The sequence below is a fragment of the Lichtheimia ornata genome (genome assembly GCF_029851405.1).
Source record: "Lichtheimia ornata isolate CBS 291.66 chromosome Unknown scaffold00049, whole genome shotgun sequence".
Lineage (NCBI taxonomy): Eukaryota > Fungi > Mucoromycota > Mucoromycetes > Mucorales > Lichtheimiaceae > Lichtheimia > Lichtheimia ornata.
This window is the reverse complement of record NW_026695369.1, coordinates 85,555-102,314: the sequence shown is the minus strand read 5'-3', so window position 1 is coordinate 102,314 and position 16,760 is coordinate 85,555. Positions and strand designations below refer to the sequence as shown.

General features: G+C 43.7%; 4 protein-coding genes across 4 annotated transcripts; all 4 read right to left on the bottom strand.

Moving 5' to 3' along the window:
• Positions 1 to 3,892: 3,892 nt before the first annotated feature.
• Positions 3,893 to 4,368, bottom strand: O0I10_008894 (uncharacterized protein; the record flags this gene model as incomplete). Its single annotated transcript, XM_058488895.1, has 2 exons — positions 3,893 to 4,157; positions 4,310 to 4,368. The coding sequence occupies 2 exons, from the start codon at positions 4,366 to 4,368 to the stop codon at positions 3,893 to 3,895; spliced, it is 324 nt and encodes a 107-aa protein (XP_058340315.1).
• A 258-nt stretch (positions 4,369 to 4,626) lies between these two features.
• On the bottom strand, positions 4,627 to 4,974 carry O0I10_008893 (uncharacterized protein; the record flags this gene model as incomplete). Its single annotated transcript, XM_058488894.1, has 1 exon — positions 4,627 to 4,974. One exon carries the CDS (start codon positions 4,972 to 4,974, stop codon positions 4,627 to 4,629), a length of 348 nt encoding a protein of 115 aa, XP_058340314.1.
• Positions 4,975 to 6,042: 1,068 nt separating this feature from the next.
• On the bottom strand, positions 6,043 to 6,429 carry O0I10_008892 (uncharacterized protein; the record flags this gene model as incomplete). Its single annotated transcript, XM_058488893.1, has 1 exon — positions 6,043 to 6,429. One exon carries the CDS (start codon positions 6,427 to 6,429, stop codon positions 6,043 to 6,045), a length of 387 nt encoding a protein of 128 aa, XP_058340313.1.
• A 7,440-nt stretch (positions 6,430 to 13,869) lies between these two features.
• O0I10_008891 (uncharacterized protein) lies at positions 13,870 to 15,977 on the bottom strand (the record flags this gene model as incomplete). Its single annotated transcript, XM_058488892.1, has 4 exons — positions 13,870 to 15,317; positions 15,384 to 15,475; positions 15,541 to 15,779; positions 15,843 to 15,977. The coding sequence occupies 4 exons, from the start codon at positions 15,975 to 15,977 to the stop codon at positions 13,870 to 13,872; spliced, it is 1,914 nt and encodes a 637-aa protein (XP_058340312.1).
• Between the last annotated feature and the right edge of the window lie 783 nt (positions 15,978 to 16,760).

Sequence of the window (16,760 nt, the reverse complement as noted above, 5' to 3'; positions counted from 1 at the left end):
AATCGTCAAGATCACATCCATCTGAGCGTTCACTGCATTGTAGTAGGTGTCCTTTGATAATGATCCCCATAGCTAATCCTAACTGCTTCGTCAATGTCAATGTAATACATTCATGCATATGAATCCTGTACCTGCTACAGCCAAATGGATTGGTTGACAACATTGTTCTTGACGACACAAAGGGAGTGATTGTTGTTCAGGCTGTCGAGGATACTGTAGGTTGCATTGGTTGTCCTTGTTGCCTTGCATGTCAAGAGAAGTGTCGTCGTTTTGATTGGCATCAGAGAAGGCAGTGCTGTATTAGGCTGTAATTGACACCCCTAGTTTGACATTGCAGCTGGTAGCGGCTGTGACAAAGGACAAAGATAGACAACGATTGGTATCCCTTTTCTTGTTCCCAACTACTGAATCTTCCTAATTACCATTCATTGAGGAGTACATTACGGTCTCGACGCGAGTTGGTTTGGATGTAGAGTGATGCGGGAATGGGAGGAAGAGCTGGGAGTGGAAAGAGCTGAAAATTTAAGTAGGTTGAGTTGTCAAGTGCTGTCATACAAATCCATGAACACTATAAATCAATCCATGACCTTGAGATTACCCATCTTGAACTTGATATTTGACACAAGGTGCTCTCGGATACGCTGATCAACATTGTTCTAATAGAGACCCCACAATTCATTATAAAAATCTTGAGATATGGCCGTCTTTATGTTTTTACTATGCTGTAATCGTGATGCTATATGAAAAGTGGTCTTTGTTCATTGCCAAGTAGCTAGACCCTGGAGAGCCAAAGATGCAGAAGGACCTCTTTGGGTAACTCAGCTAAAAAGTCAGGACTTCAGGGACAATGCATGAAAGGTACGCAATCCTCATTTGGAATGCATGCATTGGCAGCTAATAGCCACTTTTGTGCATTCCCAACTTTTGTGCATTCTATTGTAGGTGGACGATGCTCCTGCTCTAGACATTCATTTCCATGATTAAAGTAGGTTGATCCGAGCTGATTTGGTTGAGTTACACTCACACAAGATTACATCGGTTGAGCTACATCGAGCGTGCTTTATGTCCAGAATGATGTAATCTCTCTTTGACCGCAGCTCAGTCAAATCAGCTCGGATCAACCTACTTTAATCATCGAAATGAGTGTCTAGAGCAGGGGCATCGTTCCCATGCAGTGGATCTCGCAACAATGATGATTGGATAAAAGTGGCCGTTAGCTAGTAATACATGCCTGTTCCTAGATGATCCATAAAGTAATTATACATTGACCCTTCCATTCATGCAAACGTAGCTGTGTTACACAACACGACCCTCTGCATCTTTTGCTCTGTCAAGGTCTAACTACTTCACATTAAACAAAGACCACTTCTCATATAGCATCACGCTTACAAACATAAAGGTGCCTGTATCCCCAAACTTTACAATGAAACGTGTGGTTTTGAATAGAGCAATGGGCTCGGCTTGGCCAACAGCACCTTGTGTGAAAGTTTCACGTTCAATGTCGCAACTAGCCCAAAAAGTGTTTTTTTGGTCGTCGTCGTCGAAGAGGTCGACCCCCAGATCCAGTTTGGCTGGTGGCGACATTGCGAAATCTGGGATTGGCAAGCTTGATCGTGAAACTGGCACCCAAGGTGCAGTTGGCCAAGCCGAGCACATTGCTCTAATAAAAACCCCACGTTTCATTGTAAAGTTTAGAGATACAGGCACCTTTATGTTTGTAAGCGTGATGCTATATGAGAAGTGGTCTTTGTTTAATGTAAAGTATTTATATGGAGGCTTTTGGCCTCGTTTTATTGGGAGTGCATCGAAGAGTGGCACCCCAAAATCGGAACGATATTGAAAAAACGTACAAGAAATACGTATTGAAGGAATGACTACGTCGGGCTATAGTCCCTCGGTGGCGAGGAACTTCCCGAGAAATGTGTTTAATGTAAAGTAGTATGACCCTGACAGAGCAAAAGATGCAGAGGGCGTGTTTGTGTAACTTGAGTCATTCAGCACAAGCGATGCATGATTCTTGTACACTATTTAGGAATAGTTCAAAATGCCAGCTAATAGTCCATTCCTCCCATGCACCTTTGTTGTCCAATCCAATGCATACGAACGATTGTCCTGATCCAGCCCAGCATGCCCATCATTCAACTTTCTTGATCCGATGAGATTTGACTGAAAAACGCTCAAACACAGAAACATCATCCAATATCAGAAGAATCAAATTGGTAAGTTATTTGTAAACTGCCGGCTAATAGCCCATTCCTTCCATTCACCTTTGTTGTCCAATCCAATGCACACGAATGATTGTCCTGCTCCAGCCCATCATCCCCATCCTTCAACTTTCATGATCCGAGAGGATTTGACTGAAAAACGCTCAAACACAGAAGTATCGCCCAATATGAGAAAAATCATAAGTTATTTGTAAACTGCCAGCTAATAGCCCATTCCTGCCATTCGCCTTTGTTGTCCAATCCAATGCATACGAACGATTGTCTTGCTCCAGCCCAGCATGCCCATCATTTAACTTTCATGATTCGAGCTAACCTGGTAGTAAGGTAATGGTTGTTGTTGGATCATCATTATCATGTAAAGTGTAAAATGGAACACACCCTTTTGCTATACGTGAGGATCATTTCTTTTATTTACGTGTACCGATTGTCTATCGTGAGGGTGATGATGACGATAGGTGGATGGGTGTGTTTGGGGTCATTGAGTAGCCTCAGTGTAATAGCAGTAGGGGGATTTAAACTTGGGGGACAGCAGCTCCACGACTTGAGACAACGCTTCTCTTCTTTTTCTCCCACCTTTCCTTATTCCATTCACGACATCTCGATCAAGGTAATGTATTATCAAAGAGTGCTCTTGTTGGCTGTGAGGTGTTAATGTAGTTCTGAACATGCATTGTCAGGGAGTGAGTGTGTGTCCAAATGCTGAGGAATGAGCGTGGTTGGTGGTTGGTGGTTGCCATGACGACATGGCTGCTTCCTTTTGCTCGTTGCTATTCCCGCTCTACGCTTGGTGTCAACAGGTACATTCAGAGTCCAATGTTGCAATCGAACTGGTTCCATGACGTGTTAGCTTGTATAGAGGGCAAGTTTGGTATCAAGGCGTTGGCTGGTTTGGCTTCTTGTTTCGGCTCAAAATCACTACACCATGGTTTTCGGTTTCCAGCAACCCAACAGCAAAGGTCTTTATGTGTATGAACAAACGTATGTGCAGCGAACAAAGACAATGGAAAAGGCGTTTATTGTAATAATAAATGCTGGTATTATTGAATAGGTTCTTGGTCAGGTAGTGCAACTTTGGGCATCATCTCTCATTGGGTTCGACTCCCAGCCTGTACCTTTTGGCCACTTGATATAGCTATTAGAGTACTGTTAGTGATGCTCACGAATGCGTAAAAAATACATAAATGATAAGGTGGCAAATTAGCTTCCATGGAAACCCATGTACTGACAAGGATGGCCACGCGAAGGCTTTGCCGTCACCCTCTCCCCTACGGTGCACCAAGCCGGATAACGGGGGCTGCCATTGTAAACAACAGCATCTTCTATAGGTGCTGCTCGAGCCAACATGTTCGGTCTGATAAAAGGATAGCATCCCACGCCAACAGAGGCCGACCCATAAGAGCAAAAAGCAATACATGATCCCATATCTACCACAAGGCCACTGAGTAACAGTCTAACTTCCAACGGCTAAGGCAGCAATCATCAAATGCAATTGATAGGGCCAAGATAGGGCTGACCACACTGTCGCATGTAAATCATAACTGCCAACGATGCTTTACACAAAAGAGCAAGGCACCATCCCGTTCTACCCATAGCAAATAAACATCCGCCATATCAGTAGTTGCTGCCATCAAGCGACCTTTTTAGGTTGGCGTCATCAGAGAGACACATCATGCACTGCAACAAATAAATCCGGTCTTGATGAAAAGCATACGCGAGAAGCCAAGAGAACGTCCAAGGTATCCATACAAGTACTTGAGGAATGAGATCCGCCATGGCACCGATAAAAACATTGCTCTGAAAATCCACCGATAAAGAGACGACTTGCAGGTAGCTGATTTCCAAACCATGGAAACGGTATCCTTGACCACCACAACTATAAGATAGAGATCGCTTGCTTGCTTGCGAGACACCCACCCAAATTCAAATGTTGATCTTCGTCTTCCAATTCAATAGGATTTGCCATTGACAACTGTAAGGAGAGACTTTGATGGCACCAAAGAGCATGCGAAATTATAGCTTGATGGAATGATGGGCCTATAAAGCTGCATATTACTAATTTATCTTTGAGGTAATGGTAGCAATACTTAGCCAGTGTCATATGAGAATCCACGATGTTTGATGCCACCCAGTAATCAGAACACATTTCCTTGCTGTAGAGATGTCGACACAGTGAACAATTCTGATAGCCGTTTCTCCGAGCGATACTTGATGATGGATGCCATGAGAGATGGATACACCTTGACAGCACCAAAAGGACACGTAACATTGTTGTTTGTTGCTGATGTGATAAATCCATAAGATACATGCGGTGAAGAGGGCTCTTGAAATCAACTTGCCAATAATGAGAACCACCAGAGGATCAAATAAATGTTGCTGACACTAAAGATGTGGGCTCTGTTGTTCATTGCTGCTTCTTGCTTGTAGCTGATATGATCCACCAATAACAGGCATGCGTAGCAGGATATCCATTTAAAGGGTTGTCAACAACTAGGACCACAATAAGACGAGACAAAACTTGGCGACACCAAAAGGTATAGAACTTGTTGCCTTGCCGCTGCAGATGCTTATAAAAGGAAGTGTCCAATAGGTGGTACAGTGACGAAAACCATCGAACGATGTAATAAGGCAAGCTGACACTGAAGGATGCTGTAGACGTTGCTCTTTGACCCTGACATGATTCACCTATAAAAGATGCACGGTTAACAGTTTCCCGAATCCATAGAACGATACTTAGCAATGATAGCTGCATCCATGAATATTCCAAAGGACCAAAATACAAGTAGCTTGCTGAATAGCACACATACCATAATAAAAGAGGGGGTTGGATGGGATTGGAGCCAAAAAACGGGTGACCCACTATTACCAATGAAAGCCATATGAATAAACCCCTGTCGACATCCAATGATAGCTGCATCCATCAAGAATCCAAAGGGAACAAGACAAGTAGCTCGCTGAATAACTCACATGAAAGAGAGTGTTAGTAAGCATTGAAAGAAAGAATGGATCATTATTTACCAATGACAGCTGCATCCATAGAAATCCCAATGCACCAGAAGACAAGTAGCTTGCTGAATAGCCCACATACTATAATAAAAGAGGAGGTTGGCAGGCGTTGACGAAGAGAACGGACCATCATTTACCAATGATAGCCATACGCACGGAAACATGTAGGCATCCGATGGCAGCTGCATCCATAGAAATCCCAATGCACCAGAAGACATGCAGCTTGCTGAATATCCCACATACTATAATAATAGAAGAGGAGGTTGATTGGGATTGGAGCCAAAACACGGATCATCCCATATTTACCAATGATAGCCATACGCACGAAAACAGGTTGATATCAATGACAGCTGCATCCATGAAAACCCCAAAATGACCACGAGACAAGTAGCTTGCTGAATAATCCGCACGCTATAGTAAAAGAGGATGTTGGTAGGCATTGTAGAAAAGAACGGATCATCAGTTACCAATGATAGTCATATGCACGCAATCCTGATGATATCCAAATCCAGCCGGTTCTTTGCAATCGTCCGCTTGTTGATAAGGCCCGCTACGGTGGTACTCGGCTTGAAAGCGATGGAACGATACTTTATGGGCATATGCAGTGAGAAGGTTGAATAATATCGATACCACCAAAGATAGCATACTTACATGATGCCGAAGAGCCCTTACAAAGAGAGACAACGAGACAATCCTTGCTGCCCAAGACCACATGCAAATCGAGAAAGCATTGTGCATCGAAAAGCCCAAACCAGATCCTAGCTGCGGAGTGACGTACATATGGCTAAAGAGCGATGTGAATGGCAATCGTTTTTCATTGGAAATCGAATGCAGCTTGACGATGAATGCCTTGAGGAGATGCATGAATGACCTTGGCAACACCAAAGATGTCAACGCGGGTTCTCATTGCTTGTTGATGACATGATCCATCCATAAGACATGTATAGTTGTAGAGATCCATCAAAGGAATCGCCAATAACCAGAACCACCAAGAGATAGAAAGGTTGCTGATATCAAAGATATACAAGTTGTTCCTTGCTGCTGACATGATGATCGATCGATAAGAGACCTTTGTTTCTGGAGGTTCATCAAATTGCAGGTAATGGGAAGCACCAGATGATGGGATGAGGGTTGATATAGCACCAAAGATATGCATGCTGTTGTTTGTTGCTGATACAACCCACTCACAAGAGACTTGCATTGGCTGACATTCTCCAGAGAAATCGCCCGTTGTTTGGTAACCAACCACCCGAGACGCAATAAAGGTTGACATCACCAAAGACATACACACTTCCCCATGGCTGACATGATTTACCTATAAAAGATGCACCATAAATAATTGTCCAAACTCATCCAACAATACTTAGCAATCATAGCTGTGATCTTGTAAACTCCAAAGCATCAAAAGACAAGCAGCTCTCTGCAATGGTCCCTCTAAATAATGGTAGGCGTTTCAGCAAAGGTCTCCAAAAAGCATGAGAGTCATACATACCTGAATCACGCAATCATCACCCGCAGACTTGGGAACCAAATAGGCCATCAGGATGTAAAGTAATAATAAAAGCGCACAGCCAAAGAAACATCAAAGTACCAGCACTCTCCTGTGGATCGACGCGATGAAGTGCATCAATAGAGATACCATCTTCTCTCTAAAGGCAAGGAGATCAATAGCCGTAAAACGATGGAGCCGTGCGAACAGAGGATGCATTTTCAAACCCCTGAGGCCGCAACATGAGTCGCACTGTCCCCGGGCACAACATGTAGAGCTCCACAGGAAAGTACAGTACAATGACGTCCTTGACGTGCAGCCTTGATAATAATAGTATCGCCGAAAGAGGCTCTGCCACTGTATGGTGTTTGGTAAGTCCACTTGAATCTAATCAATCCCACAATGAACAGTCTTACATTGTGCTATTCCCAATACTATTGTCGCTGCAAATAACCTGGAATTCATCCGATCCAGTAGATGCTGCTGCTGTTTCATTGTAAGTCTCGTTAATTAACAGGTTTCGCTTTGTAGATCCAATACCACACATACCATTGAGCCAACCATACAGCATTCTTGCTTTGAGATCCGTATCCTGTTGCTGCCAGAGGTACCATCATCCAACATGTTCACCTACCATAAACGCAATGTGGGATAAGAAGCAAACCCAATCCACACGCTTTTGTTGTCAGCATACCCAAAAGAGGCAATGTAAAGACGTCTTGAGAACTCTCGTTGTGGACGACTCGGTAAGGAAGGCACACGACGCTGCACAGTCAACCGCTCTGGGATCAAGAAAGTTGAAGGATGAGAATGTTGGACTGGAGCAGGAAAACCATTCACATGCATTAGTTTGGGCAACAATGATGAAAGGGAGGAAGGGAATATCAAGTGGCAGTTTACGAATAACTAATCAACTGATTCTTTTTGAAGTTGGATGATGTTTCTTTGTTTGAGCATTGTTCAGTCAAATCAGCTCGGATCAAGGAAGTTGAAGGATGGAGATGATGGGTTGGAGCAGCACAATCGTTCACATGCATTGGTTTAGGCAACAAAGGGGAATGGGAGGAAGAGGCTATTAGCTGCCAATGATGAGCTGGGTGCTGAATGGTTTGGAGGTATCATGCGTCGGCGCTTCCAATCATGCAAAACCGGTTGTGTTACACAAAGAGGTCCCTCTGCATCTTTTGCTCTGTCAGGGTCTAGCTACTTCACATTAAACAAAGACCACTTCTCATATAGCATCACGCTTACAAACATAAAGGTGCCTGTATCTCCAAACTTTACAATGAAACGTGGAGTTTTTATTAGAGCAATGGGCTCGGCTTGGCCAACAGCACCTTGTGTGAAAGTTTCACGTTCAATGTCGCAACTAACCCAAAAAATATTTATTTGGTCGTCGTCGTCGAAGAGGTCGACCCCCAGATCCAGTTTGGCTGGTAGCGACATTGCGAAATCTGGGATTGGCAAGCTTGATCGTGAAACTGGCACCCAAGGTGCCGTTGGCCAAGCCGAGCACATTGCTCTAATAAAAACCCCACGTTTCATTGTAAAGTTTAGAGATACAGGCGTCTTTATGTTTTTACTATGTTGTAAGCGTGATGCTATATGAGAAGTGGTCTTTGTTAAATGTAAAGTAGTATGACTATAATAGAACGAAAAATGCAGAGGGGCGTGTTGTGTAACTTGAGTCAGTCAGCACAGGCGATGCATGATACTTGTACACTATTTAGGACTAGTTCCTAAACTGCCAGCTAATATCCAATGCATATGAACGATTCTCCTGCTCCAGCCCAGCATGCCCATCATTCAGCTTTCATGATTCGCGCTTACCTGATAGTAAGGTATTGGCTGTTGTTGGATCATCATTGTCATATAAAGTATTAAATGGCACACACCCTTTTGCTATACGTGAGGATCATTTCTTTTATTTACGTGTACCTATTTTCTATTGTGAGGGTGATGATGACGATGGGTGGATGGTGTGTGTGGGGTCATTGAGTGGCCTCAGTGTAATAGCAGTAGGGGGATTTAAACTTGGAAGACAGCAGCTCCACGACTTAGACAACGCTTCTCTTCTTTTTCTCCCACCTTTCCTTATTCCATTCACGACATCTCGATCAAGGTAATGTATTATCAAAGAGTACTCTTGTTGATTGTAAGGTATTAATACAGTTCTGAACATGCGTAGCCAGGGAGTGAGTGTATCCAAAGGGCTGAGGAATGAGCGTGGTGGGTGGTTGGTGGTTGCCATGGCGATATTGTTGCTTCTTTTTGCTCGTTGCTATTCCCGCTCTACGCTTGGTGTCAACAGGTACATTCAGAGTCCAATGTTGCAACCGAATTAGTTCCATTGACGCGTCAGCTTGTATAGAGGGCAAGTTTGGTTTGAAGACGTTGGCTGGTTTGGCGTTTTGTTTCGGCTCAACTACACTACTACACCATGGTTTTCGGTTTCCAGTAACCAACAACAAAGGGGTTTTTTGTGTATATGGAAAAGGCAAGTGCAATGAAACAAACAATGAAAAGGGTGTTTATTGTGTGTGTGAGTGTGTGCTAATAATGAATTGAATAGGTTTCTTTGGTCAGGCAATGCAACTTGGGGCATCATCATCATCTCTTTGGGTTCAAGTCCCAGCCTGTATCAAGTGGTCGTTGCGTCGCTCTGCACTAGCCAAGTGTGCTGGAGCTTCTTGGAACGCGTCCAGGGCTCTATAGGCCTGCGCTGAGTTGAGGATGGGTCGATGACGATGGGCTTTTGGAAGAGCATGGTCACCGTGTTGAGGTAAAAGGGGATTTGCAACAGCTTGTGAATGTGTTGACATCATTGTGAACCAACACGCTCTTCTCGTGATAGGCTTGTTCTTTCCCTTTGAGGATTTCTTTTCATGAGATGGGAAAATGATTGGATCATTCTCTCTTTGGGAAGGATGAATGAGGACAACGATGAGCCTGGACTCTACGTAAGTGATGTCCTTCCTTGCCATGGATCGAACTGGCCTTGCGTGATTCGTGCAGTGCCTTCTCAAGAACAAGGGATCGCCCGACGTTGCTCGTATGGTGGTGATTTGGTTTGTGAATTCCTTCTGATTTGCTTTCTTCCTTAGAGAGGATCGCCTAACGGTATACCAAATCGTCATCATTCCGGTACCAGATGGTCTAACTTGCCTGCTTTCTTATCTATAGAGACGACGATTACGATGATTACCACATTCACAACAATGACGATTACGATGATCACCCCATCTACAACAATGACAGTGATGACGACAACGAGATTCAAAAGGAAGCCTGCAAGATCCTATTCTTTTCAACTTGTGTATTTTTGGATGTTGGTGTGACGGATGAGATTGACGACTGGTGACGAGTACGAGTACGAATGATGACGGAGGACGACTACGACGATGGTGGTGGCAATGTACAGTAGCAAGATAGCTGGATGAAATAAAGCATTGTTTATTTATTACACGCTTGTTGGAGGTTGCTAGCTTGTGGATTACATACTATTGCTTCGAAGATGGAATAATAAAGGTGGTCCGGTTATCGGTCATGCAAGAAATACATGGCTTTTGTGATACAATAAGGAGGAGTGGGAAGTGGGATGAGCTTGAGAAGAGAAAAAGGAAAATGATCCCTCCATTGAGTTTCAGGACGAGTGACCCATCAACATGTATACGTATCTTTTTACATATACAAATTGGTTTATGCAGCTCGACCTTCTCCTACAAGCAAATGTGATATGGAACCATTATTGTCATACGCATACCTTGACACACATTCATTATTGGTATGCTGTTTCACTTACGTACCTTCACAAAAAGCAATCATCGTCATCACCATCCATTTGTGCAGCAATCTTTCAAGGACGTGTTTATGTAACCACCAGGTGCCAATGTCGCCAACCACCCGAAGTAAACTGTTCCATCGAGTATTGAGTGTTGATAAAAGTCCACTTTTGAAGTTTAGTGTGCATGGCCCATATGTGTGATGTATCATTTCTTTTCCACTCCTTGTTGATTACAAACATAGAATGTTTACATATAGATCATCCTCTTAAGCAAGTTCCAGCATATCCTTCTTATATTCTTGTTGCCCCCAATAAGGATACGAAATGAAACATCGACCTGATATCGTGCCCATAATCCATAATCCCATCCATTCATAAGGTAAAACAAGTAGAATTTATTATATTCATAATACAAGCCTTCTCTCAGTTCTTGAGGCAAAGCGAATGCTATTACATCAATTAACAGGACCAACCAACGAGAAGGTGGAAGACATCTGATCCCAAAAGGTTTGGATTGCTTTCACAGCAATACGAAAGGTGTAACCAAGGGAGACTTGCAGCCAGCCGAACCATAACTACAAGACGGCATCAGTGAATGACCGGATCAAGAAGAGTACCTTTGCATTTGAACACGACCGATCTACACCCAAACACCAACTAGCCAGCCGAGCTGTAACAAGAAGGGAACTTGCAGCCAGCCGAACTGTAACCACAAGCTAGGTGCAATCTTGAGACCGATCGTGCAATGCCATTGGGAACAAGGACTCCATGGGACTTGCTGCATTACGACAACCTACAGGATCACCCCCACCCCATTGCATGGCAAACCACACCGCGTAGTTGTATGTGATTTCGCACTATCGCACACTTGTCGTTCCTTAGGTTCTTTCAGGCACTCAACGCGAACGTGTATTACCATTTATCCTCATGACTTGGTTGCCTTGTCAACGTGAACAGCGAGGCTGAGGAAACCCCAGGGTTGCCAGGATATGAAGAACCAGTGAAGCTGTGGAACTCCCAAAGCAGACATTCACCAAAAGAGTACCCCTACTCACTCCAATGAAAAAAAAGTACCTCGCCGTCCTTGGACTTGCTGCCTATTCTTTTATTCGCACCGGGCACATGCTGTACCAAAAAGAGAAAGGAAAAGTTAGTAAAGAGGCGCTCATTGTTGCGCAGCCTGTTTTTATATTAAAAGTGCTGGGCTTGAAATTTTTCGGTTGCTGACGCGTACCACAAGACCGCTTTTGACGTTTGGCAGATCGAGTTAGTTGTATTATTGAGTGATGTGCATGTGTTCGAGTGCGTCTATTCTTCTATGGTGCTGGAAAATAAAAGGTTTTATGAATACAATCTTGCAAGTGACGCTAGTGAAACTTTCACATTGACACAAAGCACCCCCTTAATGCCGATGCGGGAGACAAATGTCTGTGCGCAAGCGGCGCATGTACTGGTACCACTGCAGCACCTAGTACAAGTCATAACAATATAACTACCATGCTTAACTGCCTTGTACCATATAAAAGACCACGCAATGTAATGATGCACTTTCAACTTAAAACGAAAAAGTAACCCTTTACTCTTTCAAGCTTACTACAATGGTGGACCAAGCTTCTGTGACAGCCATTATTGTTGGGGTACAATTACTATAGGTTTATTATCTTTGAAATTACAGTGTCTATTTAAACATGTATACAATAATCCTTTGAAAATTCCACTGCCTTTCGTCTATCAGCATATGAACAAGGAAGCTTTAATGAATGTAATATGACAAAAGGAACAAACCATCTCGATACAATAATGTAGGTAATCCAATCTTGCCTTCCAGCCTTCAAATTTCTATCCTGCCTTTCATTCCAAAAGCCAACCCGTGGACCATATAGAATCAGCGGGCATCGTTGTGACATTGTATTCTTGGTTGCTGCCGTCATAAGCTTCTTCATCCATGATTGTAAAATAGCTGCTGCGTGCATTGACTTGAGTATACCAATACCATCCATGGCGGCAAACCGTCTCTCGTCAAAGATACAAGCCCTCTCATCCAATCCATCCAATCCATCATCATCCTCAGCCGTATCCACATGACGTGATCCATTTTTCCTGCTGATGATATGCAGAGTAACCAAAGCGATATTTCAGGACCACCTATCATGCTCGATTGCATCCACCCATCCATAATCATTGCAAATCCAATATGTTGGTTGAAAAGAGCCACGTGATCGCTGCTGATATGCATCCTTTTCCATCCAGCTGCTGGTCTATCGCTTTCTTGGTCATCCTCGATCGCAGCTCAACCAGGCGAAGATTCCTTGTATTGCTGTGTATTTGATAGCTGATATGGGGATTATCCATTGGAAGTCGTATGCATCAAAGCAAAGTTGCTACACGTAAATAAAGCTGCTTTTAAACAATGGCTATCTGCTGTCCACGCAAAATGGCTGTAAGGCAGGATGCTGCAAGTAACGTGAGACAATGGAGACCTTGCTAACAGCAACTGCTGCTACGTTTTGGTGGCGGCAAAGGAGTGTGCAAGAGAGCGTGTGTTGTAGTAGAGTGACAAGATTGTGAACGTTGTTTGAGACAATGAAGTAAAGACTTTGCTAATAGCAGCTGCTGGAATGATTGCTGTTTCGTTTGATTGTAGCAAAGGAGTATGCAAGAGAGTGTGTTGTTGCACTAGATTGACAAGGAGGTCGTGTATACGCCATGGGCTTGCCATTCAGTCAAAGACAATCGGATCAAGACAAGTGTAGGATTGACATGATGGCTTAAAGCAGAACAATCGTTCGCAGGTGGTAGTTGTATGTACTTGAATGGGCCAACAGTTGGGAATGGGAGGAAGAGGGAAGAGCTGAGAGTGGAAGAAGTGGAATTAAATAGATCAGACACTGCCCCACAAATGCATGAACACTGTACATCAAACCTTGATATTATCATTTCCCCCTGTTGAACCTGAAACTTTCACACAAGATGCTCTTGAGCACGCTGATCACCTTTGCTCTAATAAAGATCCATCATTATGAAAACATTGAATGCGAGCGTCCGAATGTAGCAGAGAGGATGAACGGATAGGAACGTAAGTAGGTTATATGGTTCATGGACCGACATGTTCCCTGTTCCAATGTTGGTCATTCAAATCCTCTCGCATCAAGTCCATTGAATGATGAAATGTTGGGCTGGAGCAGAGGAACCGATCACATGTAGTGGATTGGGTAGCGTTTGGGAATGGGAGGAAGAGGTTATTAGCTGATAGATCATGATGTTGTATATTGTAGAATGACAATTTCCTTATTAAGTGGAACAAATGTATGGGTTCTTTTAATATTATGAGTAAGGTATAAAAATAATGGTACAAGTAAAAGATGATTTTATGCTGCTGCCTCATCATTGCGTTGATTCCTTACACGCAAGGGCTGGATTTCATCTTCAAGACCAAAAGCAACGTGACCACGACGACCATCGCTGCGTCTAATTTCGCCAAACCAAGCCTTCACCTTGGAAGCACGGCTGAAAAGTTGAGCTTGACCCGTATGAGAAAATCCTTTGAATCGATCTGAGACGCGATGTGTAAGGCCTGTTGCCATCAAAGCGATTTGTGAATTTCCACGTGATATGCCGTTGGTTTGGTATAAACTAATGATCCACAATACAACCCACCACGAAAGTGGCACAATGGGTGCTAACGACAAGCCCAAATAGGCTCCTTGATCAAAGTTGTATGTTGTGTCGTTGGTGAAACAAGCATCGCCATAGATAACTCTCGAAGGCATTTGCTCCTCAGGTGCATAAAAGGTCATGAAAATATCGCTCATGTAGAATCCATCTCTGATGTAGTTGGTAAACACGTTTTCAACATTGTCCGGCACAGCCGTAGCCCATCGATCAGCTGACTTTTGGTGAAACTTGACATTCTTGGGATCGGTCATGGTGGCAATGAGAGAGAGTTGATAGGCATAGGCATTATCACTTGTGTGGTCTCCTGTTTCAGAGAAGGACAAATCGAGGACATCGCCATTCAGCAGCCTGTTATAGTCGATATCAATCAAACGCTTGTTCTCCCACGTAGGTCGAATTTCAACATTCAGTGTGCCGGATTCGACCATAGTGCTGTTGGTGATATAGGATCGCAAGGTGCATTGTTCAACCGTTGCTTCTTCTTCAGGATTGTTTAAGCTGCTACTGATTGCTTGTCGGCCTTCGGTTACGATGACAACCGTTTGGTCACCCACTGAGGGTCGATCTTCGGGACGATAGCCAGTTGTTTCAAACATGTCAAAGGAAAATCGTTCACGATCATAATGCGTACGATTATACATTGACTCTGCATAAAACATACGTGGGACATCGATCGGTCGTCCACTTCCAAAGTACTCGCTCAGCGTGCTGACATTCAATGTTTGGTCGTTAATGATACGTGTGTCTGCGTAGGATCCTGTCACGCAATCAATATCAGTGCGCATGGTTGCTATGTCGTGCCAAGTAGTATTGATCGAGTACAAGTTGTATCTGTAATTGACAAGACCAGTGGTGCTATTGGCGGATGATGCACCAAATCCAAGCTTGGGCATATAATCCTGCTTAACACCCTTCAGCTGTGGTGCACGATGTGGTTGTGGTACTTTGTACCACTGCCAAGTGTGGTAGGCTTTGACATTCAATGGTCGACCAGGAGGATCAACATAGCATATAACTGTTTCATCGTAATTTGCAAGAATCTCTTGTGCTGCTGGTCCCAAAGCAATAAGGCCAATTTGGAAGATGACAGCTGGAATAAGGATGGTATCCATTCGAATCGATAATAGCACACGAATTACACCTATTCAACAACCCATCATCAATTAAACAAAGGTAAAGGACAAGAAGGTGGATGTATAATGCTAACCTCCAACACCACGTGTGCAAGCATCGTACACATCAAGTAAGCTGAGCTGACCACCATTCTGGAACCGCACCCACTTGTACTCCGAGATAGCACTACATTGTGTACACAGTCATTTGAATCGTTGTAATTTCCCATATCCAAGAAGCTTCAAACTTACTAGCCAATACCACCCATGACACCCATTTTAAGAAGTGTAGTGATCAGGGATACAAATGTTGGAACACCCATGCTGCCAATTGTATAATCCAAAGGTTTCCCATTCGCTGTGGAATATGCATAGATCAAAAGGCCCATCATAGCGGCTGTGAAGATGACGTTGAGAATAGGCAAAAAGACGACGCCTAGCAAATCACGCACACCCGAGATACGAGCCATCAGCTTTTCAGATTTGCTTTTCTATTATACCCAATATGAATTAACGAATGTGGGATCATGGATCATGGATGGGTATAAAAGTACCTCTGTGTTGGTTGATGCAGCATCATCATCTTTCTTCCGCCGTCTGCTGGTATTATCGTCATGAAGGGCTGATGTGCTATTGTTGGTGCTTTGGTGGGAGTTGTAGCTACGGGTATCGCCTTCCTCTTGAGCCATGTTGCGATCTACAAGGGCTGACAGTAGCGTTCGAGGAAGGAGGCTGTGGGGAGCGAGAAAAAGGAAAAGAAAAATGAGAAGAGAGAGAAGCTGAGATCATCACACACAAGCTTTGATTTTGATTCGACTTCCTAAAATGGTAAATTAACGAGTATGCGCCACGCTCATCCTCACAGCCCCAATTTACTACTTCAAATGCTTCCATCAGTGATACCTTATCATAACGCCCGAGGCAAGATTTATTGGCATGATGACAATACAATCACACGTAAGATGAATCCATGTACAAAAAAGATGTTGCTGGGGTCCATTTCGAGAAATAGGGATTGGTACGGATGATGATGCAGGGCAGGGGAAAAAGGTCGGTGATGTGCAAATGTGTACAAGCGTGTGTCACTATGATCCCGTGACCAAAGAGACAATGGAAAGTGTTGATGCTCTGCTTCTAGGTGGCGTCATTTGTTGTTTGTTTGCTCCTCTATCTTTCTTGTGGCGCAGCTTCGATGTGAATGAACATGTGGTGAATAAGCTTCGCTTTGGATAGAATCGCTATGGCGGATATTCCATTTGCTGCATCGATAACATTGCCCATCCATAACAAACGTCGAGGTGAGGGTAGGTAGGTTGCTGCATCGTCAATCCCCAAGCATCTACATGATCACATGTATTAAACAACCTGATACATGATGGACACCCTCCATACTAACCCTATTTCATTATCGGCTTGTATCGATGGTTACCATCCATGGTCGTTCCTTGACGTAGCTTCTTCCTGCGTACGAA